Source organism: Lepus europaeus (genome assembly GCF_033115175.1).
Source record: "Lepus europaeus isolate LE1 chromosome 21 unlocalized genomic scaffold, mLepTim1.pri SUPER_21_unloc_7, whole genome shotgun sequence".
In the NCBI taxonomy this organism is placed as follows: Eukaryota; Metazoa; Chordata; class Mammalia; order Lagomorpha; family Leporidae; genus Lepus; species Lepus europaeus.
Genome location: NW_026909012.1, coordinates 950 through 26,180, shown reverse-complemented (window position 1 = coordinate 26,180; position 25,231 = coordinate 950). Strand labels below are relative to the sequence as shown.

The window sequence follows — 25,231 nt, the reverse complement described above, 5'->3', positions numbered from 1 at the left end:
GAGGAGCAGGTGCAGAGGTCCGAGGTGGAATGCTGGCAAGGAGGCCAGCGTGGTTACAGAGCGGGGGCATGGTGAGGAAGAGGAGGTGCGGCCAGGGAAGCAGGCATGGGTCAGGTTGCACAGGGCTTGAGGGCTGGGATGATGTGGGGCTCTCACTGACTGTGAGTCAGCTGGTTTAAACCCTCCAGACTAAAAATGAAAGGTGTCCTTGGACCTAAGGAAAGTCAACCAGGGATGTCCCGGTCCCGTGATGTTCCCCCAGTGGAGTTATCCAAGAGCAAGAGAAATAAGGGGAAGGTGTGACCCCCGTCCCATGGACGTCTCCTGGAAACCTTCAGGAGTCTGTTCCCATCGTGTGGGTTCTGGAGCTGGCGGCCCAGGGGTCTTCCCACGATCACCATTCAACGTCATTACAGATGCATACAGCTCTCAGGGCCAAGCATCTGTCCCCTGTGATCAGTGCACCCCACCCCACAGGGCCCTGTAGCAAATCTCTGTAGTTGTCCTTCATCCATTTCAACAGCGATTCCTGAAAAATGCGGGATTGCTTTTTCATAATGTTGTATTTATTCATCTATCTATTTAGTTTGATTTGAAAGGAGGAGACAAAGAGATCTTCCATTCACAGGTTCGCTTTCCAAATGTCTACAACAGCCAGAGCTGGGCCAAGCTGAATCCAGGATTCCAGAACTCCCACCTGGGTTTCCCAGGTGGGTGTCAGGGATTGAGGTACTTGAGTCATCACCACTGCCTTCCAGGGTGCACATGAGCAGGAAGCTGGAATCAAAAGCAGAGTCAGGACTCGAACCCAGGACTCTGATATGGGATGTGGGCATCCCAAGCAGCAGCTTAACCACTGTGCGGGACACCTACCCCTGAGGGACCACTTTTAAGGCAGTTCCATTGCTTGGATACTTCTGCCATTTGGGACTACCATGTAATAACCCTTAACTGGGTACCTTTGTAAAAAAAAAATATTACCATAATATAAAGGGATTGTACTATCCATGCCATTTGATGATTGTACTTTATTTACTTGACACCATCCCATAGCTATCTTTCCATGCCAGCACTCCCCCAACCATCATGCAGCTCATTGGGTCAGAGCGCTGTTTTGGGAGTTGGTAGCATGAGTTTGAATCCTGGTCCTGGTATTGGCTGTGCCTGCAGTGGCACCGGGACAGCAAGAGTGCAATCAGTTCACCTTTGGGAGTGAGAGCAGAGGGTGAGGAGACAGAGAGGGGAGGCTGGGACCCCAAAAGAAGAATGATGCCTCCCTCATATCTTCAGGACTGTAGGCTGCTTCTACCATGCCTAGGTCTCTGAGCTTGTCTCTATGGCACCACACCCTGTGACTTTAATTTCTCCCTTCTGAACCTACAAGGGCCTAACCCTCCCAGCAGTACAGACAGAGAAAGAATCCTTTTAACTTCTCAGGGTGTAATGGTAAGGTGGAGTCCCAGCATCCTAAGCAGGAAGTTGCCAGCACCTTTCCCATAGCCAAGCTGCTGGGGCAGAAGATGGGCCCCACGAGAGCTTCTGTGACAACCACACAGATTAACAAAAGGATTTGGCTGTAACAGAAAAAACTCTGGCCTGCCCACCAGAAGACTTAAAACACATGATTTTTTTTTTTTTTTTGGCAATGTTTTTTCCCCCCAGAAACCTTTGATTTAAAGAATACAAGCTTCATGCATTTCATAAATACAACTTTAGGAACATGGTGATCCTTCCAACCATACCCACCCTCCCAACCAACACTCCCACCTTTCTTCCTCATCCCTCTACTATTCCCATTCTTATTTTTTACTAAGATTTGTTTTCTTTTTTAAAAGATTTATTTATTTATTTGAAAGGCAGAGTTACAGAGAGAGAGAGAGAGGTGAGACAAAGAATCTTCCATCCATTGGTTCACTCTCCAAATGGCCTCAAGGAGCAGGGCAGGGCTGGGCTAGCAGAAACCAGGAGCCAGGAGCTTCTTCCCAGTCTCCCATGTGAGTGCAGGGGTCCAAGGACTTGGGCCATCCTCTGCTGCTTTCTCGGACATATTAGCAGGGAGCTGGATTGGAAGTGGAGCAGCCAGGACTCAAACTGGTGCCCATGTGGGATGCTGGTGCTGCAGGCAGCAGCTTTACCTGCTTATGCCACAGTGCCGGCCTCACTAAGATCTATTTTCAATTAACTTTATGCACATACGGTTAACTCTTTACTAAGTAGAAAGTTCGACAAATAGTATGAAAAAAACTGTTCATTAACAGTTGAGACAAAGGCTATACAAAGTCATTGTATCTCAAAGTGTCAATTTCATTTCTATAGATTACCTTTTAGGTGCTCCATTAGTTATCACAGATCAGGGAGAACAGATGGAATTTGTCCTTTTAGCACTGGCTTATTTCACTAAGTATGATGTTTTCCAGTTGCATTCATTTTGTTGCAAATGACAGGATTTCTTTTTTTTTTTTAACCATTGTGTAGTATTCCATGGTGTACATATCCCATAATTTCTTTATCTGATCTTCAATTGATAGGCATTCGGGTTGATTCCATGTCTTAGCTATTGCAAATTCAGCTGAAATTAACATGGGGGTACAGATCACTCTTTCATATGCTGATTTCATTTTCCTTGGGTAAATTCCCAGGAGTGGGATGGCTGGGTCATATGGTAGGTTGATATTCAGATTTCTGAGTTATCTCCATACTGTCTTCCATTGTGGCTATACCAGTTTATATTCCCACCAACAGTGGATTAGGGTACCTTTTTCCTGACATCCTCACCAGCATTTGTTGTTTGTTGATTTCTGTATGAAAGTCATTCTGACTGGGGTGAGGTGAAGCCTCATTGTGGTTTTGATTTGCATTTCCCTGATAGTTTGTGATCCTGAACCTTTTTTTCATGTGTCTGTTGGGCATTTGGATTTCCTCTTTTGAAAAATGCCTATTCAAGTCCTTTTCCCATTTCTTAACTGAGTTGTTTGCTTTATTGTTTTTGAGTTTCTTGATCTCTTTATATACTCTGATTATTAATCCTTTATCAGTTGTATAGTTTACAAATAATTTCTCCTGTCAGTTGCCTTTTCTTCATGATGGTTTTAAAAATGAGAGCAAGAGCTCACAGTACATGAACGTGTACTGAGTGCTAAGCACCACATTGAGGATGTACCATCCATCACTACATCAGACCTGTGAGTTAAATGCTAACTATCAGGACAAGCATCGTGGCGTAGCAGGTTAAGCCGCTGGCCTGCGACGCTGGCATCCCATATGGGTGCCGGTTATGTCCTGGCTGCTCCACTTCTGATCCAGCTCCCTGCTAATGTGCCTGAGACAGCATTGGAGGATGGCCCAGGTACTTGGGTTCCTGTACCCACATGGGAGACCTAGAAGAAACTCCTGGCTCCTGGCTTTGACCTGCCTCTGCCTTGGCTGTTGTAGCCATTTAGGAAGTAAACCAGCGGATGGAGGTTTTCTCTTTCTCTTTCTCTCTCTCTCTGTAACTCTGGCTTTCAAATAGATAAATAAAAAAAATTTTTTTTAGAAAAAAAATGCTAGGTATCTTCATTCCCATGTTACAGTTTGAGAAAATCAAAGAAGGGAGAAGTGATGTTGTTCACTCAGGCCTCAGAGAAACCCCGGGCACCATGATTCCCTGTTCCTTGGAATGAGCAGTGACAGGCTGGGAACGACCCAGGCCTGCATTTGCTTGAGGTTGTGCCACAGTCTGTTGTGAATATTATCGATCTTCTGCCTGGGGGTGAGGTGCTCAGAGGTAGCCATCCATCAGTTAGGCTTCACAGTGTTTTATTTTATTTATTTATTTTTTTTGACAGGCAGAGTGGATAGTGAGAGAGAGAGAGACAGAGAGAAAGGTCTTCTTTTGCCGTTGGTTCACCCTCCAAAGGCTGCCGCGGCCAGCGCACTGCGGCCGGCGCACCGCGCTGATCCAATGGCAGGAGCCAGGTGTTTTCTCCTGGTCTCCCATGGGGTGCAGGGCCCAAGCACTTGGACCATCCTCCTCTGCACTCCTGGGCCACAGCAGAGAGCTGGCCTAGAAGAGGGGCAACCGTGACAGAATCCGGCACCCCGACCGGGACTAGAACCCGGTATGCCGGCGCCACAAGGCGGAGGATTAACCTATTGAGCCGCGGCGCTGGCTTCACAGTGTTTTAAACCATAACAGAGGGAACCTCTCCTTAGCCAAATAGCTCCCCAGTGAAGCCATAGCTGATAACGTAGATGAGAAATGTTTTTCAAAAATGAAACCCGATGAGGAAACAACCAGACAGACCCAAGTTGAAGGACAGCTTACAAACCAACTGGCCTGGGGTCTTTGCAGACACCAATGGCCTGAGACCTGAGAAAGGCTTGGGGCCGCACCCGATGAAAGGTAGGTACAGAGAGTTCACCCTCCTGCAACGTGGTCAGAGGAATTGCTCCATTGAACGGTGGTTTCCCGAAATTCACAAGGCCTTAAAAATGATACTGCATCAACATTACATTTCCTGCATGCATTCATGGTACCATGGCTATATTACTCAGCTTTTGTTACTACAACCTAGAGACGTGAGAGGAGCTACTCGGGAAGGAAGAAAGCTCACTTCAGCTTGTGGTTTGGGCCATTCACAGTCCAAGATCTCAGGGCCTCATTAGTGTGGCACCTGATAGTGGTGGGACACGTATGGAGGGGGGAGCCTGTGGGGAGTGAGGAAGAGAAAGAGAAGCTAGGCTGAAGTCAGCTGATAGCCAGGCCTCTCCCAAGGCCACACCCAAAGGACCTCCTAGAAGACCCACCTTTGGACTCCAGAATTGTATCCAGTCTCCCCCCTTAATCCGTTGACCATTTACCTAAGGCTTTAGGGACCAAGCCTTCAACTCATGGGCTTCTAGGGGACCCCCAGGCTGTCGGCGAAGCCTAACGGTAGCCTTGTGACGAGTGAATGTCCTGTGCTTGGGACACTGAAGAGTGCAGGCATGAGGGGTTGTGTGGTCAGCAGCCATGCGTCAATGGGTCAGAATGAAGGTTATGTATATAACACGGAAGAGGGGAAAGCAGGGGACGAATGTGGCAACATGGTAATTGGAGAACGCAGGCTAGGGGTATCTGGGTGTTAATTATACGATCATGATCAATTTTCTGTGCTTTTACATGGTTTCAAAATAGAAAGGGAAAAAAAAGCAGGTTAGGCATTTTGCAGAGCAGTTAGGACATAGGTGAGGTTGCCTGCCTGCATCCCGTATTGTAACACCAAGAGGCGCAGCTCTGCTCTGGACTCAACTTCCTGCTACTGCAGACCTTGGGAGGCACAAGGGTGGCTCAGGTGACTGAGTTCCGGCCACCCACATGGGACTGAATTCTTGGCTTCTGGCTTCAGCCCCTGGACTGTTTGGGATTTCTCTTTCTGGCTATCTCTCTCTCTCTGTCTCTCAAATAAATAAGTAAAATTAAATACAACACTAGCACATTAAAGAAATGAGGTATATGGCCGGCACCATGGCTCAACAGGCTAATCCTCCGCCTTGCGGTGCCGGCACACCAGGTTCTAGTCCCGGTCGGGGTGCCGGATTCTGTCCCGGTTGCCCCTCTTCCAGGCCAGCTCTCTGCTATGGCCTGAGAGTGCAGTGGAGGATGGCCCAAGTGCTTGGGCCCTGCACCCCATGGGAGACCAGGAAAAGAACCTGGCTCCTGGCTTTGGATCAGAGCGGTGTGCTGGCTGCGGCAGCCATTGGAGGGTGAACCAAGGCAAAGGAAGACCTTTCTCTCTGTCTCTCTCTCTCTCACTATCCACTCTGCCTGTCAAAAAAAATGAGGTATATCAGTAGAAGCAAAGGCACAAGGCAAGTGAGAGGAGAGACGTAGTTTAACCACCTACTAGGAATGTGTATCAATGCCAGTTTCCCAGTTGTGATGATGTACTACTGTTGTTACAAGACATTACCCTGACAAGAAACTGGGCCGAGGATAGATGGGACCTCTCCGGATTGCTCCTTACAAACTGTGCGTGAAATGCACAAGCAGCTCCAAATCTAGAGGAAAAAAACAATCACGGAAAACATGACCGTGCCGGGCCTGTCCCTTGGAGGTTCTGATTGGGACTCTGTCCTGTCCCTCCCACGAGTCTGGCTTTGCAGCAGTGTTCGAGAACCACGGTTAGAAGGAAAGGAGAGCGGCAGTCCTCAAGATCTGACACGCACAGGCACCACTTGGGATGTTTGCTAAAGACGAGATCTTAGGGCCTGGCGTTTGGCACAGTGCTTAAGACACTGCGTGGTACCCCCACAGCCCTTACCAGAGAGTTGTGGTTCCAGTCCTGCCCCCACATCCAGTTCCACCTTCCTGCTGGTGTGCACCTGGGAGGCACCGGATGGTGATCCCTGCCACCCCCCAGGGGAGACCTACATTGAGGTCCTGGCTCCTGGCTGTGGCCTGGCCCAACCCCAGCTTTTATAGGCACTTGGGGAGTAAACCCAAGTGGATGGAAGATCTCTATGTGTCTGCCTCTCTCTCTCTCTCTCTCTCTCTCTCTCTCTCTCTGCCTTCAAATGAAATAAAAATAAATAAAAATTTTAATGTTGCATATTTTAGGCTGGTTTTTGAGCTAACAGAATTGGTGTCTAAAAGGTAACACATTTTTTGACAAAAGAGCTGCCAGGGATTTTGATCCAGCAGCCGAAGATTAGAGCACACCTCACATGGAAGGAACATTTTCCGAGTACTTTGAACTCTGTGGCTTGGATTTGGGGAACTACAGAAGAAAGATGTTTAAAAATCAAAGTTAACAACTCTTCTGCGTCATGCCAAATTAGGATGACTAAAAAGTGTGAAAACAACACAGATCCACAGAGGTTCGCAGGGGAGGGTTAGGGGCAGGGTCTGCCCTGCTCTTTGGAACCATATCCTACACTTCTAGAAATTCAGGTGGGAGATGAAGTCACAGAAAAACATAGACAAGAAAAAAAAATTGCTGTTGACAACGTCTCACTATAGGTCAACTTCTACACAAATCACTGACCATTAGTATCAAGAAAAGACTAAATGACTTCAAGCTACAGCAATTTCCCTCTTATCTGTGGTTTCACTTTCCGTGGTTCCAGTTATCTGAGGTCAGCTGAGGTGTGAAAATAATACATGGAACATTCCAGAAATAAACAATTCATCAGTTTTCAGTTGCATGCTGTTCTGAGTAGCAGGACAAGAACTCACACTGTCCCCTTCTGTCCCGCCTGGTGGGTGGGTGGGGATCATCTCTTTGTCCACGCATCCACGCTGTCTGTGCTGCCCATCTGTTACTCCTTGGGGGCTGTCTCAGTTATCAGATTGACCATTGAGGTATAGCACATGCAAGAGAAAGCGCATTCATAGAACTGTTATTACAGCATATGGTTATAGTTGTTCTATTTGATTGTTAGTTGCTGTATTAATCTCTTATTTGTGCCTAATTTATAAATTATGCTTTATCTTGGGTATGTATATATAAGGAGAAATATAGTATATATAGAGTTTGGTGGTTTAAAGAGATCCACTGGAGGTCCTAGAACACATCGCCCATGTATGGGGGAACTACAGAACTTTTAAAATTTACTTATTGGGTTAGTGCTGTGGTGTAGTAGGTTAAGCCTCCATCTGTGGTGCTAGCATCCCAAATGGGTGCCGGTTCGAGTCCTGGCTGATCTTCTTCTGATCCAGCACTCTGCTGTGGCCTGGGAAATCAGTAGAAGATGGTCCAAGTGCTTGGGCCCTGCCCCAGCGTGGGTGACCCAGAAGAAGCTCTTGGCTCCTGGCTTCAAATCAGCCCAGCTCTGCCCATTGCAGCCATTTGGGGAATGAACCAGTAGATGGAAAAGACTTCTCTCTCTGACTCTCCCTCTCTCCCTATCTGTAACTCTGCCTTTCAAATAAATAAATACATCCTTTTAAAAGTTACTTATTTATTTAAATTTTATTTGAAAGTTAAAGAGATGGAAAGAGTGAGACAAAAATAGAGTTCTTCTATCCACTGGTTCATTCCCCCAAATGCCTACCACAGCCAGGGATGAACCAGGCCAAAGCTAGGAGCTTGTAGCTCCATCTGATTCTCTTTTGTAAGTGGCAGGGACCCAAGTACTTGAGCCATCGTCTGCTGCTTCCCAGGGTCCACATTAGCAGGGAGCTGGTCTGAAGCAGGGGAGGTGGGACACGAACCAGGCAGCATCCTAGCCACAATGCAAACACCCACCCTTACTGTACATTCTAGAAGGCAAGAAAGTCCTGAGATATTCCTGAGACATTTTCATATAAAATTAATCTATGTCTTTACTATTAAAAAAGGTAAACTTAGATAAATTAAAAAAAATTAATGTTGTGTCATGTGAAGGCATTAATGTGTCAGTTAATTTTTTTTTCTTTTTTAACTTTGGTCATATTCAAAATATGGCTCAAACTTGAGGGAAAATAATCCGGAGAAAATAGAGGCATGTAGGAAAGCCTTTTTAAAATTTTTAAAAAATTCTTAGGGCTTGGAAAAGATATGCCGAAATACAGAAATGAGTGCTCAGTGGGAGGGGGTATGGCCACAGGGCAGGGCTCAGACCTGGACCTGGACTAACAGGGCCAGCCTCAGCCCCCAGACCTGTGAGGTAAACCATCCTGGCGGGGAGCTGAGCTCATTGCTGGTGCTGCTTTATTGAGAATTAGGAAACTTATTCTGAGCACGCGTCTCAAGTTGTCCCTGGTCTCCACGCCGCCACTCCCCTGGATGTTTTATATCACCTTACATCTTCGGAAGGCATTGGACTTGCAGTTCCTACCTGGGGGAGTAGACAGCAAGTGGCCTAGACTCAGCAAGCCTGGAGACCTTGGCCAAGTCACACAGTCCTCTGGAGGTTTTGGGAGGTTAGGTTATGTTTCCTATGCCTGCCAGGTCTGAAGTCATAAATTCTGGGTCAAGTTTAAAGGAAAACCCTATTCCTGTATGATAATAGCCATAGGAGTAGAGGATACATCATAGTTCATGGAGTCCTTACCCACCCAAGAGCTATTTTCTTTAAAAGATTATTTATTTCAAAGTCAGGAGAGGCAGGAGCAGAAAGAGAGAGAAAGAATCCTCCATATGCTGGTTCATTCCCCAAATGGCTGCAACAGTCAGGCTGGGCCAGGCCAAAGCCAGAAGCCAGGAGCTTCTTCCAGGTCCCCCACATGAGTGCAGGGACCCAAGCACTTGTGCCATCTTCCACTGCTTGCCTAGGCTATAGCAGAAAGTTGGATCAGAAGTAGAGCAGCCAGACTCGAACCAGTGCCCACATAGGATGCCAACACTGCAAGAGGTGGCTTCACTCACTGTACCACCATGCCCATGCCGGCACCCTGTGGTCTATTTCTGTAGGTCATTTGTAAGGTATACATTTAGGGCCTGAAACATTCCTCCCCGATCCAGATCTAAGCTTTATAGAGAACAGAGATGAGCTGCCGTGTTTCTGGTCCCTAGAAAAGTGCCTGGCATAGAGGGAGTATGCAAATCTTTGTTAAGCAAATGAATTGAATAGTTGATTGATTGAATCAATGAGGGAGGGAGGGAGGGAGTTGTTGGTTAGACATCCTGGCCAGCCCACACAAGCCGAGTTCAATCATCACATCACTATGTTATAATTATAGTGACAGTATTTGCCAAACCATGAATCAGGACCTGTAAAACGACAAAGATTTTTGTGCTGCCTTCTGGTAGAGGAGTCAGTTGAGAGATACGTTTTGGATTCTGAAATATTGGAATTTGGGGCACATGATGATAATTTCAAAGAACCGTTTTAGGCATTTTATTTCATTTGCTTGAGAGACAGAGGGAGACAGACAGAAATCTCCCATCTGCTGGTGCATTCCCCAAATGCTGGCAACAACCAGGGCCGTGCCAGGCTGAAGCTGGCTGCTGGGAACTCATTCCGAGTCTCCTACGTGGGTGACCAGGGACCCAAGTACTCGGTCCTTAGCTGCTGCCTCCCAGGGTGTGTATTGTTAGCTGGAAGCTGGAATGGGGAGCAGAACCAGGCAACAAACCCAGGCCCTCCCATGTGGGATGTGGGGGTCGGAACTGCTAGATGGAATGTCTGCCCTAAAAGACTTTTAAATCACACGAGTGATGGGCCGGCGCTGTGGCGTAGTGGGTAAAGCCACCGCCTGCAGTGCCGGCATCCTATACGGGTGCTGATACAAGTCCCGGATGCTCCACTTCCGATCCAGCTCTCTGCTATGGTTTGGGAAAACAGTGGAAGATGTCCCGAGTCCTTGGGCCCCTGCACCCACGTGGGAGACCTGGAAGAAGCTCCTGGCTCCTGGCTTCGGATCGGCTCAGCTCTGGCCATTGTGGCCATCTGGGGAGTGAACTAGCAATGGAGTGAACTAGCAGATGGAAGACCTTTCTCTCTGTCTTTCCCTCTCTCCCTCTCTCTCTGTAACTACCTCTCAAATACATAAATAAAATCTTTAAAAAAAAAAAAAAGCAGTTAGGTGTGTAACAAGTAACAAACCTGGCCCAGGGCACGGTCTGGTGGGCAGTGGAGAGGGCTGTGCAGGACAATGGTAGCCAGCTGTCACCATGTAGAAATACGAGCCCCGCAGGATTAAGCGCGTTCTGGTCTTCATTAAACATTTGACTTCAGGAGCCAAGTTGCAAGGCTGAGGGTGGAGGAGAGGGTAAGGTAAAAGCAGAAATGACATGAGATAGAGCAATAGACACATGAATAAACGGATAATAAGTCATGAAGTGTGGAAAAACAGAAGGCCGGATCTGGTGGACCAGAGGGTGGAGAGAGCTTTCTGTATTTTGCTCAGCTTTCTTCTGAGTTGTTTGACTGTTTTTTGTTTTTTTTTTTTAAAGATTTGTTTATTTTGAGAGAGGGGGAGAGAGAGAGAGAGAGAGAGAGAGGTCTTCCATCCGCTGGTTCACTCCCCAGATGGCTGCAACGGCCGGAGCTGCACTGATCTGAAGCCAGCAGCCAGGAGCTTCTTCCGGGTCTCCCATGTGGGTGCAGGGGCCCAAGTACTTGAGCCATCTTCTACTGCTTTCCCAGGCCATAGCAGAGAGCTGGATCAGAAGTGGAGCAGCCGGGACTAGAACCGGCGCCCATATGGGATGCTGGTGTCACAGGCAGCAGCTTTACCTGCTATGCCACAACACCAGTCCCTTGAATATTATTAATACTTTTGTATTAGATGTTATAAAAAAGGCTACAAAATAATGTGAAACTGCCTAACAAACTCTATGACGTAATGACCTCTGAACTGATGTGAGAATGGAGCATCTTCTTTATGGCCTGCATGTGTAGTCTACTTAGAGTTCTTAGGCATTTTCACATCATTTTGTAGCCTTTTTAAAATAACACTCAATATGTAAATGCTTTCTTGTTAAACAATATTCACACGGCTCAGAGGAAAACTGAGTAAAATACGGGTTTAATTTCTGCTTTAATTTTAGGATTTTCCACCCTCACCCCTGTAATCCTGGTTCATAAATTATATTTATTTTCAGTCTCCTAGCGTATGAATTTTAAGGTTATACATTTTCCTCTTTGTATAGCTTTGTCCTTGCCTCACAAATTTTACTGTGTAGTGCTTTCATTGTCTTTTATTTCTAATTGGTTTGTGACTTCAGGGTTTGTTTTTCTTATCCATGTTTAGGGAAATTTTTCTAAACATTCTAAGTAAATAGTTTTTTTTTTTTAAATAATGATATTTATATTTATAGCATTTGTTATTTTCAGATTTTCGAATAATGTTCATTCTTTTTTTTTTTTAATTTATTTTAGACAGGCAGAGTGGACAGTACAGGGAGACAGAGAGAAAGGTCTTCCTTTTTGCCGTTGGTTCACCCTCCAATGGCCGCCGCGGTAGGTGCGCTATGGCCGGCGCACCGCACTGTTCCAAAGGCAGGAGCCAGGTGCTTCTCCTGGTCTCCCATGGGGTGCAGGGCCCAAGGACTTGGGCCATCCTCCACTGCACTCCTTGGCCACAGCAGAGAGCTGGCCTAGAAGAGGGGCAACCGGGACAGAATCCGGCACCCCGACCGGGACTAGAACCCGGTGTGCCGGCGCCACAAGGCGGAGGATTAGCCTACTGAGCCATGGCGCCGGCCCAGTAAATAGTTTTTGTTTGATTTTTTACTATCCTTTTGTGTTAATTTCTCATTTTTACTACATTGTAATCAGAGAATGGCCTGTTTGTATCTTCCTGGAGTTTACTAAGGCTTTTTTTTTTTTTTTAAACTAATTTATTTATTTGAGAGGTAGAGTTACAGATAGAGACAGAGACAGAGAGAAAGGTCTTCTATCCACTGGTTCACTCCCCAAATGGCTGCAACGGCCAGAGCTATGCCATTCTGAAGCCAGGAGTCAGGTGCTTCTTCCGGGTCTCCCACACGGGTGCAGGGGCCCAAGCTCCCAGACCATCCTCTACTGCTCTCCCAGGCCATAGCAGAGAGTTGGATCGGAAGAGGAGCAGCCGGGACCCGAACTGGTGCCCACGTGGGATGCTGGCACTGCAGGTGGAGGATTAATGTACTGCACCACAGCGCTGGTCCCTTTCTTAAGGTTTTGTTTGTGGTCAACCAGATCATTTTTATGAATCCTCTATGATATTTTAAAAGAATAATCATTCTCTTTTGGGCACAAAGTTCTCAGCACATCTGCTAAATCAAGCCCTTAGTTATTGTTATCTAGCTTAGAGATTCTTAAAATACAGTTCCAGACCACCCATATCAGAATCGCTGGGGCTGCTTATTAAAAATGTAAATTCTCATACCCTACATACAGAAGTGGATCTGGAGGGGGCATAGAGTACTCATCTTAATCTACATTTTTAATCAGGCTCCTGCAAGTTCTTATCCTCCTTAGCAAACTACTGCAGTAGATCCTTAGCTATTTTTGTGTATGTGACCTGATCGACTCTTGTGATCTTACCCATGTTCCCTTTTTTTTTTTTGACAGGCAGAGTGGATAGTGAGAGAGACAGAGAGAAAGGTCTTCCTTTTTGCCGTTGGTTCACCCTCCAATGGCCACTACGGCTGGTGCATCGCGCTGATCCAAAGCCAGGAGCCAGGTGCTTCTCCTGGTCTTCCATGTGGGTGCAGGGCCCAAGCACTTGGGCCATCCTCCACTGCCTTCCCGGGCCACAGCAGAGGGCTGGCCTGGAAGAGGGGCAACTGGGATAGAATCCGGTGCCCCGACCGAGACTAGAACCCGGTGTGCCGGCGCCACAAGGCAGAGGATTAGCCTGTTGAGCCACGGCGCCGGCCACCCATGTTCCCTTATAGTTCTCCATTTGTGCTTCATATATTTCCAATCTGATAGGGTGTACCTTTGATCCACATGAATATCTCAGTATCAGTTTGTTTATTGGTTTTAGCCTGTGGGTGAGCAGCTCTGCTGCCTCTTACCTAACACAGCCAGGGAGGGTCAAGTCCTTTAGGGGCTCCCCTCCACCCTGCCGCCAGGGGCTCCCCTCCACCCTGCCGCCGCTGCCGCCGCCATTGGACGCCTCTTCACGTGCTTCCTCTCCCTTGACCTCGACTCTGGGCTCAGTACCCCGCCCCGCCACGCACACACCCGCACTCGATTGCAAATTGTCCTGCCCGTGTCCTGGTCTGGAGCTCCTCTGCATTTGGTTCTTCATGGATGTGACCCCATCTGTCTTTCAGGGATTCCTCAGAATTTGTCGTGAGCCAGTGGCCTTCCTTGCTGTTGGGTCTCTGTCTTGCCTTCCCTGTCTAACTTCCTGCTGCGTGATCCTTCCTGCAGCGCACCTGCTCTGGGCAGGCTTGGGCCATAAGACAGGGTGGTCCTGAGGGGCCTGCCCAGGAGCCTGGCAGCCAGGAAACACACAGCAGATCCCTGTGCCTCTGCCTCCTTCGTCCTGCTCTTTTCTCTTACGGCACTGCTTTCTCGAAGACAGGGATTGAATTTTTTTTTTCTTCAGTGATGCACTTTAGAGACTGAACTCCAGAGTAATTTTGCTTCGAAAGAAAATTAGCTGGTGGGTAAAGCTGCTGCCTCCAGTGCTGGCATCCCATATGGGTACCGGTTTGAGTCCTGGCTGCTCCACTTCTGATCCAGCTCTCTGCTATGGCCTGGGAAAGCAGTGGGAGATGGCCCAAGTCCTTGGGCCCTGCACCTGCATGGGAGACCTGGAAGAAGCTCCTGGCTCCTGGCTTCGGATAGACCCAGCTCCGGCCGTTGCGGCCATTTGGGGAATGAACCAGCGGATGGAAGACCTCTCTCTTTCTCTGCCTCTGCCTCTCTGTAACTCTGCCTTTCAGGAAAAAAAAATAAAGAAAGAAAAAAGAAAAAGAAGAAGAAGAAGAAAATTAGAAAAAGAAATTAGACAGTAAAAGATATCAAAAAGCTAAAAGCATTTGCACAGGTGTTTGAAGCCTATGTGTAACTCAAATTTTCTTAGCCATAGTTCCATCAAAATTGATGTAGGAGACTATGATTTTATCCATTTATTTATTATAGATTAATTTTATTTATTTGAAAGACAGAATTACAAAGAGAGGTAGAGTCAGAGAGAGAGAGAGAGAGGTCTTCCAACTGTTGGTTCACTCCCCAAATGGCTGCAACAGCTGATCCGAAGCCAGCAGCCAGGAGCTTCTTCCAGGTCTCCCATGTGGCCCAAGCAGTTGGGCCATCTACTACTGCTTTCCCAGGCGCATTAGCAGGGAGCTGGATCAGAAGTGGAGCAGTCAGGACTCAAGCTGGCACCCATATGGGATGCTGGCATCGTAGGTGGCGTCTTACCCTGCTATACCACACAGCCCCGAGACAGTGAATTTAAAATACACAGGGGTTGCAAACAAGAACGTGGTCAGGCAATTTTCCCATGCTAGAGGTGGGGGCCTGAGGCTCAGCACTTCACCTGCGGGTGAGGGTAGCTAGCGTCAGGGCCAGAACTTGAACCTGACCTGCTGTCCTTCCTAAGTGTAAGTAGAGGTCCAGTGTTCTATCCACTGATGCTTACCACACGCTTTGACACATTCAGCGGCCTCGAGGCAGCTTTGAGTATGGATGGGCAGTTTCATCCGCTCCATGCCAGTCCGCGGCCCCGTGCACCTGACTTTCATCCCGCTCCGGAGACTGCTGATTACAAGTTGGTACCAGGCAGGGAAGAAACATGGTCACGAGGCTCAGGGCCCAGACTCTGGAGTCAGCCGTTCATTTATCCAAACCCCGGCCCTCCCATTGTGAGCCGAGTGACCTTGGACTTCCACTTCAGTGCTCTCAGGAGACCTCACCATGCGGTAGTGTGGGGTGCTGACTTGAGATAACGTTCCTGCAGAGGTTAGCTCAGTGTCTGATAGGTTTCAAAGGCCCGGCTGCTGGCAGCTGTCTCTGTTGCTATTGATGTTATCGTGGTTGTTGTCATATTGCAAAAATGTCCTGTTTGATGGGCGCCCGGCTCTGCTCTTTGTCTAGCCTAGCACAGGGAAGATGGGGCATTCCAGGGACTAATCCCCTGATCACCAGCCACCTGCTGCTTCCTCCAGCAGCATCTTCCAATCTCTGCCTGTGTTGGCCGTCCCTCCACAGCCTCCCTGGCTCTCAGCAAAGGGGCAGATCGGCACCCAGTCCTTGTCTTCTGCTCTGTTTGCAGCCGGCCGCCATGCAGAGGGCTTTTCTGTTGTGAGGACTTGAACTTCACGTTTTAAACACTGAACACCGAAATTGAACATAACAGGGTTTTAAAGCACAGCCATAAAGGAAGTTTTCACAGAGAAAGTTCTGGATGACAACTTCAAAGCACCTGCTACATCTCACAGCACCGTGTCCCTTTGAAGTGTGGGCAGATTGGCTTTCAAAGCGACTAGCCCAAGGTCCTCATCTCCGCAGATGGACAGGTTTTGAGCGGCCTTCTCGAGAGGGTGTTGCTGCTGAGTTCGTCTGCCGTTTGCCTCCAGAGCAGCTGCCTTTACATCACGTGAGCCTCCCGGGAGCCTGGGTTCCTGCAGTTGGCTCATTCTTCCCCTTTGTGAAGGAGGTACCAGCCCTACAAAACCAAGCCTTCTCTCTTCTATGTATTTCCTAAAGACACATGGCATCAAGTTCACTTGAATTTTTTTGCATACATTTAATTGAAAAAAAAAAAGAAACCAAATCTGAAACAGGAGAGATTATGAACATTCAAATCTATTACAAGAAATGTTATTTAAAAAAAAATCTATTAGTTTAGTACACTGTGAAATAATAGTAAGAGGCTGGAGTCGTCATCTTTTTTCAACTCTATTTGGATTTGACTGACTTGATGGCAAAGAAGTCCAGGAGGCATGTGTACTTATGATGCTCTCCTGGTTTTCCTGCCTAAACCGAGGGTTTAGGTTCATAACATGCATAACTTGGAGCCAACATTGTAGCACAGGAAGTTAAGCTGTCGCTGGCATCCCATTTCTGGGTGCTGATTCAAGTCCCAACTGGTCCACTTCTGACTCAGCTCCCAGTTAATGCACCTAGGAGAGCAACGGAAGATGGCCCAAATACTTGGGTCCCTGCTACCCACGTGGGAGACCCAGATGGAGTTCCTGGCTCTTGGCTTTGGCCTGGCCCAGCCTTGGCTGATGTGGCCATTTGTAGAGTGAACCAGCAGATAGAAAATCTCTCTAACTTCCTGTCTCTGTCATTCTGCCTTTCAAATAAATATTTTAAATAAGTAACCTAATGTGCATCCATACCTAGAATTTGTTCAGTCTCAGAATGGTGTTAGTGGTCACTTTTACTACAACTTCTCCATGGCTATATGTGTGTGTGTGTGTGTGTGTATTTTACTTTATACAAATTTTCTTAAAATTTGTAAAAATTTTTTCAAAAAGAAAAATTCATTTTATTTGTAAGATGGGAGACAGAGAGGGAGAGAGGGAACACTCTTTGATTCCCTGGTTTACTCTCCAAAAGCCCAAAACAGTCAGGTCTGGGCCAGGCCAAAGCCAGGAGGCAGGAATTCCATATGAGTCCCTCCTGTGGGTGCCGGGTGCCCAAGGACTTGAGCCATCATCTGCGGCCTTCCAGGGTGCGCGTGAGCAGGAAGCAGCAGGGACTCCGAGCAGACACTCCCACCTGGGACGCGGCGGATGTTTCAAGCAGTATCAACCACGGACTTGTATCATAATTTTGATCTCTCCTTGTCTGGCCTTTCCCGCTTGGAACTTTTTTCAGGAGGGACTCATGGGAGCTATGTTTCCAGGGTTTCTTCCTCTTTGAGATCGGTGCCCTGCTGCTTTTGAACTTGAACGTGTTAGCTGGATATGCTGTTCAGGAGTTGGTGGCTGCCCTGTTGTCTCCCACCATCGAGTGTGGCTGCTCACTGCCATTGCAGTGACTCTTCTGGGAACTGGATGTGTTCCAAGGGCAGTGAGGCGGCATTTTGCAGACACCTGGCTGCCCAGGGTCCTCCACACCTCCATTCCCCACCTCTCCTATGGAGAATGTATGTGTAGGAATGAAAGAATTTAAACATATATGTAAATGCATCCCACTTTTCTAATTACCAAATTGTGTCCATGCTAGTTCAGGTTGAGTGGCCCTTGTGGACCAAGATTGCGAGCAGGAGGGTTTCCAGATTGTGGAACGTTTGCATGGATTCTGTCAGTTGAACATCCGTGAACTGAAATGCTCCAGGGTCTCACTTTGAGCCGACATGTATTGAATTTAGAATTTTGGAGATTTTGGATTTTAGGTTTGGGGAACCTATCAAAAAAAAAAAAAAAAAAAAAAGTAAAGGAGCCAGGACTGTTGCACAGTGGGTAAAGCCATATGTGTGCCAGTTCAAGTCCCGGCTGCTCCAATTCCAAACCATCTCTCTGCTGTGGCCTGGGAAAGCAGTAGAAGATGGCCCAAGTTCTTGGGCCCCTGCACCGGCGTGAGAGACCCGGAAGAAGCTCCTGGCTCCTGGCTTCAGATCGGCACAGCTCTGGCCATTGTGGCCATTTGGAGAGTGAGACAGCAGACAGAACCCCTTTCTCTCTCTAACTCTGCCTTTCAAATAATTAAGTAAATCTTAAAAAAAAAGTGAGGCAGAAAATGATGGTCCCCATAACGTGAACCTCTAAAAGAACCCTGTCACTGGCTGGTGTCTGTTTTTCCAGACTGTTTGCATGCACCTACACGCACATATGTGTGTTTTCTGACATGCTTCCTTTCCCTTAAACATGTTTCTTGATATTGACCCGAGGCAGTATGAAAGTTCTACCTCATTCTTTGTAGGGGTTTCCTGGGGATCTGTGAATGCCCATGCTATTTGTTATTTAATCCATTTATTGATCAACATTTGAATCATTCTCTCCTATAAAGGATGCCTGACTGATCTTTGCACACTTAAGAATAAAGCATAAATTCCTAAGATGGCTGGGTCCAAAGATGTGCATATTGTTAATTCCTTTTTTTAAATGATTTTTTTAAAAAAATTTATTTGAGACACAGAAAGGAAGCTCCCATTCACTGGTTAACTCCCCCAAATGTCCACAATGGCCAGTCTGGGCGCTCCATCCAGGTTTCCCACGTGGGTGGCGACTACTCACACCAGCCACCACTGCTTCCCAGGCTCTGCATAAGCAGGGGGCTGGCGTCCAGCTCGGGTGCTCCAGTGTGGGATACAGGCATCCTTCCCGCTAGCCCAGATGCCTGCCCTCCCCTGTTCATTTCTAGCTAGCCATCACCTTCAGAGTACATCTTCAGGCCACCCCTGTCCCCACCTCTGCTGCCAGCACGGCCTCAGCCCAGCACACTTTCCACCCCGCCCACCTCCCACAGTGCACTGCATATTTCAGGGCCAGCACAGTCTCTGAAACAACAGAGATCAGAGAATGTTGGCTCTGCCTGGTCCCTCCGTGGCCTCTCATGGTGCACAGAACACAATCCAGACTGCTCCACGAGGCCAGCAGAGCCCTGTCCCGCACAGGCTCTCCCTCCTGCCCGCCTTTGTCATGGGGCACGTGTGCCCTCCAGCCACTTCTGCCTCCCGGCCCCTGCTCTGCTGTTCCTGCCTGGCATGCTCTTCCTCCCCACCCACCGATGCCCCGCCTTCCTGAGCATCTTCCGCTGCGGCTCTGGCAGCCCAGTCACTCTGTCCCACCATCCAGGCTGGGGCCTGCCCTCCCAGTCCTGGCCACGTCTGGGTGCCCCATTCATTTTTCTTTCTGCACCTTCTGCCAATCTCCCCCACCGCCCCGAGTGCTCTGAACAGGGCAGAGGGTCTTGCCGTCCCATCCCCCACACTGTTACCTCAGCCCTTAGCACACGTGCATGCATGAGTGCATTCACAAGGAGTGGCCGCCACGTGGTGCTGCCATCGGTGGAGCCATGACAGTATGCAGCGAGGGCCTCAGGCATCAGGGCTCTGCCAGTTACTTACTGTGAGAAGCTGGACCAGCTTAAAGGCTCATGGCCTCTGTTCCTCAAGTTTTGGGGACCCCAAAAAACTCAGTCGCTGAAATGTGGGGTTGCAACATTGTGAAGGTAATGAGGAGGCCAGCTCAGGTGTAAGAGTCTGGATACCGCCCCCTCCAGTCCTGGAACTGGAACTGGCTGTGGTCAGGGGCTCTCCAAGGCCTTCGACATCAGTGGGGACTGTTCTGGGCTCTGGGAACACCTGGGGTTTCCTAGGCCGAGGCCGGAAGCCCCCTGCAGGCTGGCACCCGTCTTCTGATTTTCCCCCACCCACATGACTCAGAGAAGAGTATGGAGATGCAGAGACAGACTGGCCCTCTGTGGCTTCTTCACGCAGGCTCCTCTGCCCCACCCCCACAGCCCAGCAGGACTGCAGCTGACTCTCTTTGAGAACGGGGCTGGGCTAAGAACAGGAGCCACAGGGTTGTCCTGTCTCACCAGAACTCAAGTTGTGGCGGGGATTTTTCTCCCGGTCTGTCGGGCTTATTGCAAGGATGAGACAGGCACCAGTCATGTGTTTACGGAGGACCAAGCTGTGGTCTCCTCTACAGGACTGCCAGTTCTGTAATCACTGAAAGCGAGGTTGAGCTGGCTTTCCCTGGGGAGGAACAGTCACCATGTGGACCCCTCCCTGCACCTACTCACTACAGTTGGACTTGGAAGGTGGGAGCCCTGACCTGAGTCTGGTTCTCATGAAGGTTTCTCGGGCCATCTCCTGTAGCCGGAACACCTCTGCTCCTCGTGGCTTTAACTAAAATAGCCGAGAGGAGCTTCTTGGGAAACAAAAGGTGTGTTTCAGCTTACGGGCCGGAGGCAGCAGTTCAGGAAAGATCGGGAAGCCCGAGAGTCCAGCACCCATGGAGGCTGGTCACTCGGCCAGTGCAGGGGCGTGATCATGTGGTGAACCAGCAAGGACAGGACGAGAACCTAGGCCAGACTTGAACTCTGGTCATCAAGCTCTTGTGAGAAGCCCCCTCCAAGGGCACATCGCCAAGTGACCTACACACTTCCCACCTGTCAGGTGTCCACCCTTATCCAGCAGCTGCTCACAGAGGCATCAGAGTTTAAATGGCTGCATGTGGTTTTATTTGAAAGGCAGAGTGACAGAGAGGGAGAGAGAGAGAAATCTTCCATCTAATGGTTCACTCCTCAAATGCACACAACCACCAGGGCTAGGCTAGACCAGGCTGAAGCCAGGAGCCCGGAACTCAATCTGGGTCTCCCTCGTGGGTGGCAGGGACCCACATACCTGATCCGTTACCTGCTGCTTGCCAGAGTGCACCACAAACAGGAAGCTGGAGTTGGAACGAGAGCCAGGACTTGTACCAGGCACTCCAGTATGGGATGCCGGTGTCCCAAGCAACATCTTAACCACTGTGCCAACTGTCCATCCCTTGTGTTACCTTGTAAGCATCAAATGCTGGGTATGTGCTCCTTGTCATCCCGGGTGGCTTGGCCTCAGCGCACGTGATGTTTGGAGCAGATTCCCCCTTGTTGTGCAAAGCTGCTCTGTGCATTCCAGGATGCCTAGTGGCGTCCCTGGCTTCACCTGCTGGGTACTGAGAGCACTGCCAAGGCAGTTGCCACCCAAAAGGTGTTTAGTCATTGCTGTCTCCTCCAGGGAGAGTTGCAGTCATCTCTGGTTCAAGCCATTGCCTTAATAAAACTTTAAAAACAACTTTTTTAAAAATTTGCTTCTATGTATTTGAAAGGCAAAGAGAGAGACAAAGATTTTCCATTTGCTGGTTTACTCCCCAAATGCCCTCAACAGCCAGGACTGGGCCAGGCTGAAGCCAGGAACCCAGAACTCCATCCAGGTCTCCCAAGTATTAGAACCATCATCTGCTGCCCCCAAGGGACACGTTAGCAGGAAGCTGGAGTTGGATGTGGAGCCGGGATTCAAACCCAAGGACAGTGGTGTATGTGTTGCAGGTGCCCCAAACAGCATCTTAACTGCTGTGCCAAATGCATACCCCATTAATAAGACAATCCTGTGAGGCAGAGATTCAATTGCCCGTGTTTAAGCACGTCCAAATGCATCTCAGAGACATGAAGTCACTTTGCAAGAGTCACTGCACTGATGCCGCCTCCAGGGCGTGTGGGTGCATTTCACCCGTGCTTGCAGCCACCACTCTGTCGCTGACAGTTGCTCGGTCGTTCAGCAAATATCTACTAAGCACCTGTTATGTGCCATCAGTGTCTTAGCTGCTCACTGCTACTTGCTCTGGGGGGTGGGAGGGAGAGAACTGTAAAAGGTAAACAGGTGTATTAGTTCTTCCTGCTGCTACAAAAACACTTACCATGACCGTGAACTCAAGTGGATTTTGCTGATCTAAAATCAGGTGTTGACATCTCTGTGTTCCTTTTTGAGGCTCTGGAGTAAATCCATTTTTTTTAAGCTTCTAGTCTGACCAGCTTCTTTAATTCCGTGCTTTCTTTCTCCCGGTTCAGTCCAAACCAGCGTTCTCAGTGGCCCTGTGTGACTCCTGTATCTGGCCCTCAGGTTCACCCTCTTAGACAAGAGGCTCCGCCCTGGATCACTTGGGACTGACCCAGCCTCTGTTCCTTGCATCTGCTTAGATGTCTAAGGAGATCGGTGGGCCCTGTCTATCTCTTGGACAAAGAGCCCACTATGCACTTGGACACTCTGAACTTTGGTCCCTCCTGGGGTTCTAGCCACAGGTAGTGCACCACCCACTTGATTTTCTGCCAGAGAACACTTTCTGACAGCGAAGCTCCTAATCATCACATCTTTTTGCAGCCTGGACCAGCTGAGAGTCGCCCAAATCGTCAAATCCTAGTTCCTCTTCCCTTAGCAGCTCTTCCTCCAGTCTCTCTGCTCTTGCCTCCTACTCTCAGCTGGTAGAAGCAACTTCAACACCTTCCGTGGAAACCTGCTGAGTCCATTTCCAGGCTCATCACTTACCAGTGTGCTTAGCCTGTAACTACAGGCACAGTTCCATGAGGGCTTTGCTGCCGCCTAGCAGGGTTCCCTCTCCCCCAGTTTCCGGTTCCCCGGACCTGAGCCCTCAACAGCGGCACCTTTGATGTCTGTATTTCAATTAATTATCTAATTAGTTTGAAAGGTAGAGTTACAGAGAAGCAGAGGCAGAGAGAGGGGTGGGGGAGAGAGGGAGGGAGGTCTCCCATCCACTGGTTCACTCCCCAGATGGCCACAACAGCCAGCGATGGGCAGAGCTGAAGCCAGGAGCCAGGAGCTTCATCTAGGTCACCCACATGAGTGTAGGGGTCCAAGCACTTGGGCCATCTTCTACTGCTTTCCAGGCCATAACAGAGAGCTGGATCAGAAGTGGAGCAGCCGGGACTCAAAGCGGCACCCATATGGGAGGCTGGCACTGCAGGCAGCGGCTTTACCCACTATACCACAGTGCCGGCCCCAATGTCTGTCTTTCTATCAAGCAGTCGTTCTAGGATGATTTCCCTGACATATTTCAGGTTTTCTATATGGAGTTCACTTCCTCCTAAGCCTTCTCTGACTGACAAGTTCTAGAGATTAGAATCTAAGTATCTTTGAGGAGCCATTATTCAGCCTACCATAAACACAAAGGTTTATTGGTCAATCATCAAGCCTTCACCGATTGCTTCTCCTTTCTCCAGAAGTATGATAGATACGACAAGGGCTATAGGGCTAGTAGAGCTAGGGTGACTCCATGTACTGGCTCTCCCTGGCTGTTCAGTTTATCCTCTTTCATCTCATCACAAATTTAACCAAGCCTTATTTTCCCCTTTCAGAGAAATGTCCTGGTTTGGATGCTACATTTTTCTGGTCACTCTAAGTATAGCTCTTAATGCCTGACCTACAGTCTCAGGAAGAAAAAAGAAACATAAACATTTGTTTTATCCAGCAGTTAATAGTTAAGTTCTAAAGTAAAAATCTTAACGCTTGGCCTATAATCCCAAGGAGACAAAAGCATCGTTAAAAAAAAAAAAAAAAAAAATCCGCAGGCAGTTACAGTCAAGTGGGAAATGTTCTGACATTTCACATTTAGATGCTGTGCCGCACCCTGCTAGAGGCAGGACAGCCACCAGCAGCTCCCTGCCGGCGTCTCACCGGCTGCACTTTCAGGGTCGTTTGGAGGCCTTTGGGATTTCATTTGCAGAGCTGGCTTCTGGGACCAGCAGCCTGAGCATCATTGGCTTCTTAGAAATGTAAATTCTCAGGCCCCACTGAGTTACAGAATCTGAGGATAGGTCTCCACAATCTGTTTTGTATGAGTTTATGTTTGTATATATGTTTGTGTTTCTAAGTATGCATTTATCTAGTTATTTTCACTTTTATTTGAAAGACACAGCGAGGTCTTCCATCTACTGGTTCACTCCCCTAGATGCTCACCACACCTGTGGCTGGGCCAGGCCAAATCCAGGAGCTTGGAACTCCATCTGGGTCTCCTGTGTGGGCGGCAGGGATCCAAGTACTTGAGCCATCACCTGCTGCCTCCCAGGGTGTGCAGTACCAGGAAGCTGGAGCAGAAGCAGAGGAGCCGAGACTCGAACCAGGCACTCCAATAGGGGATGGAGGTGTCTCAAGCAATGATATAAGCTGAGTACCAAATGCAAAAGCCCTCCCCGACAGTCTGTTTTACCAAGCCTCAGGGTCATCCCTCTTTCTCTCTCTCTCTCTCTCTCTCTCTCTCTCTCTCTCTCTCTGACACACACACACACACACACACACAGCATCTCAGGTATACAAACACTGCCATTGGTACTGTGAGCACTGCTCTGGCCAGAGGGTCGCTGGCTTTCCTCTGCTCTTGGTTTTGACCTTGTGGAAGGTGAGTGTGCTGGAAACAGATCTTTGGTTCAAATGACTTTCAGAAGAACGGCCCGCCAAGTGCCTTATCTCACTGTGCATCTCTCTTCCTGGCTTTTGGCAGGAGCTGAGAAGAAGCCTGGAACTCAGTGCATATGCACAGAGGAGACAGGGGGATTGTCCCAGCGACGACTATGAGTCTATAGAAGAAGACATCACCTCTGAGCCCGAGCCTGAGCCCGAGGGCTGTCCTGGAGGTGACTGCCCTCTGTCCACTGGGGACAAGGATGCTCCTGAGGACCGGGAGGCAGGTGGACGTCCCCCGCAGGGCCCGAACACCCTCATCGTGCTGGAATCTAACCCCGCTTCTCAAAGTGAGTTCTGTCTTCCGTGGCATTTCGTTGCCTGTGGCGTCGCTGGTTCTAGCAGGAGGGCTTCGGCTTGCAACGCTGTTTTGAGTTGCGCTTCCAGGGTGGAGTTGTCCATCAGGTCCCTGTTGACTATGGAAGGAAGACTCCTGGATGCTTCCTGAGGCGCCTGAAACTCCAGGTGGCAAATGTATGGCGAGTACTCGCGGGCGCCGTCCCAAGCCTTGGAGGGAGTGTGGCCGTGTCTCCCTTCCAGTTGGCTCACGCCGGGAAGTTAAGCCAAGGGGACTGTTGCTGGCTCAGATGACAGTAGGGCTCGTTTCTCTTCTCTTCCCCTTCCTTCTCCCTCCTGGCTTTTCTCCCTCTCGTCTCTGCACCCCTCTGTGCTGCTCCCACTTCCCAGGCAGGCTTTCCACCATACAGAGGCACGACTGCCTTTAAGAGACATTGGCTCCGCAGCCCCATCCGAACGTGGACTTGTCTCTCCTAAAAGCTCCAGCATAAAAGTCCCAGGCCTGGCTCTGGAACCCGCCCTGGTCATGAGCTATCCTTGATCCCATCGCTGTGTGTATCCCCGATGGGCCAGATCCTGGCAGCAGCGTGCCCCCAACCCAACCACATGGACCACTGGTGCCACCAGGGTGACTCTGAGGAAGGAGGCAGGGGGCTTTTCAAGGAAGACCCTGCGAAGGAGGAGCCACAC

The 25,231-nt window shown here is 49.0% G+C and overlaps 1 protein-coding gene across 4 annotated transcripts in view; it reads left to right on the top strand.

Annotated features, from left to right (window-relative positions):
• The window catches only part of LOC133754351 (katanin-interacting protein-like), a 113,792-nt gene extending 88,938 nt beyond the window's left edge, over nucleotides 1-24,854 (top strand). For all 4 annotated transcript variants that reach the window (XM_062184831.1, XM_062184829.1, XM_062184828.1 and 1 more), the window contains one exon: nucleotides 24,285-24,854. In XM_062184831.1, the coding sequence (XP_062040815.1) occupies nucleotides 24,285-24,692 (408 nt within the window). In that variant the 3' untranslated portion in view covers nucleotides 24,693-24,854. The remainder of the gene's footprint in view (nucleotides 1-24,284) is intronic.
• Nucleotides 24,855-25,231: the final 377 nt, after the last annotated feature.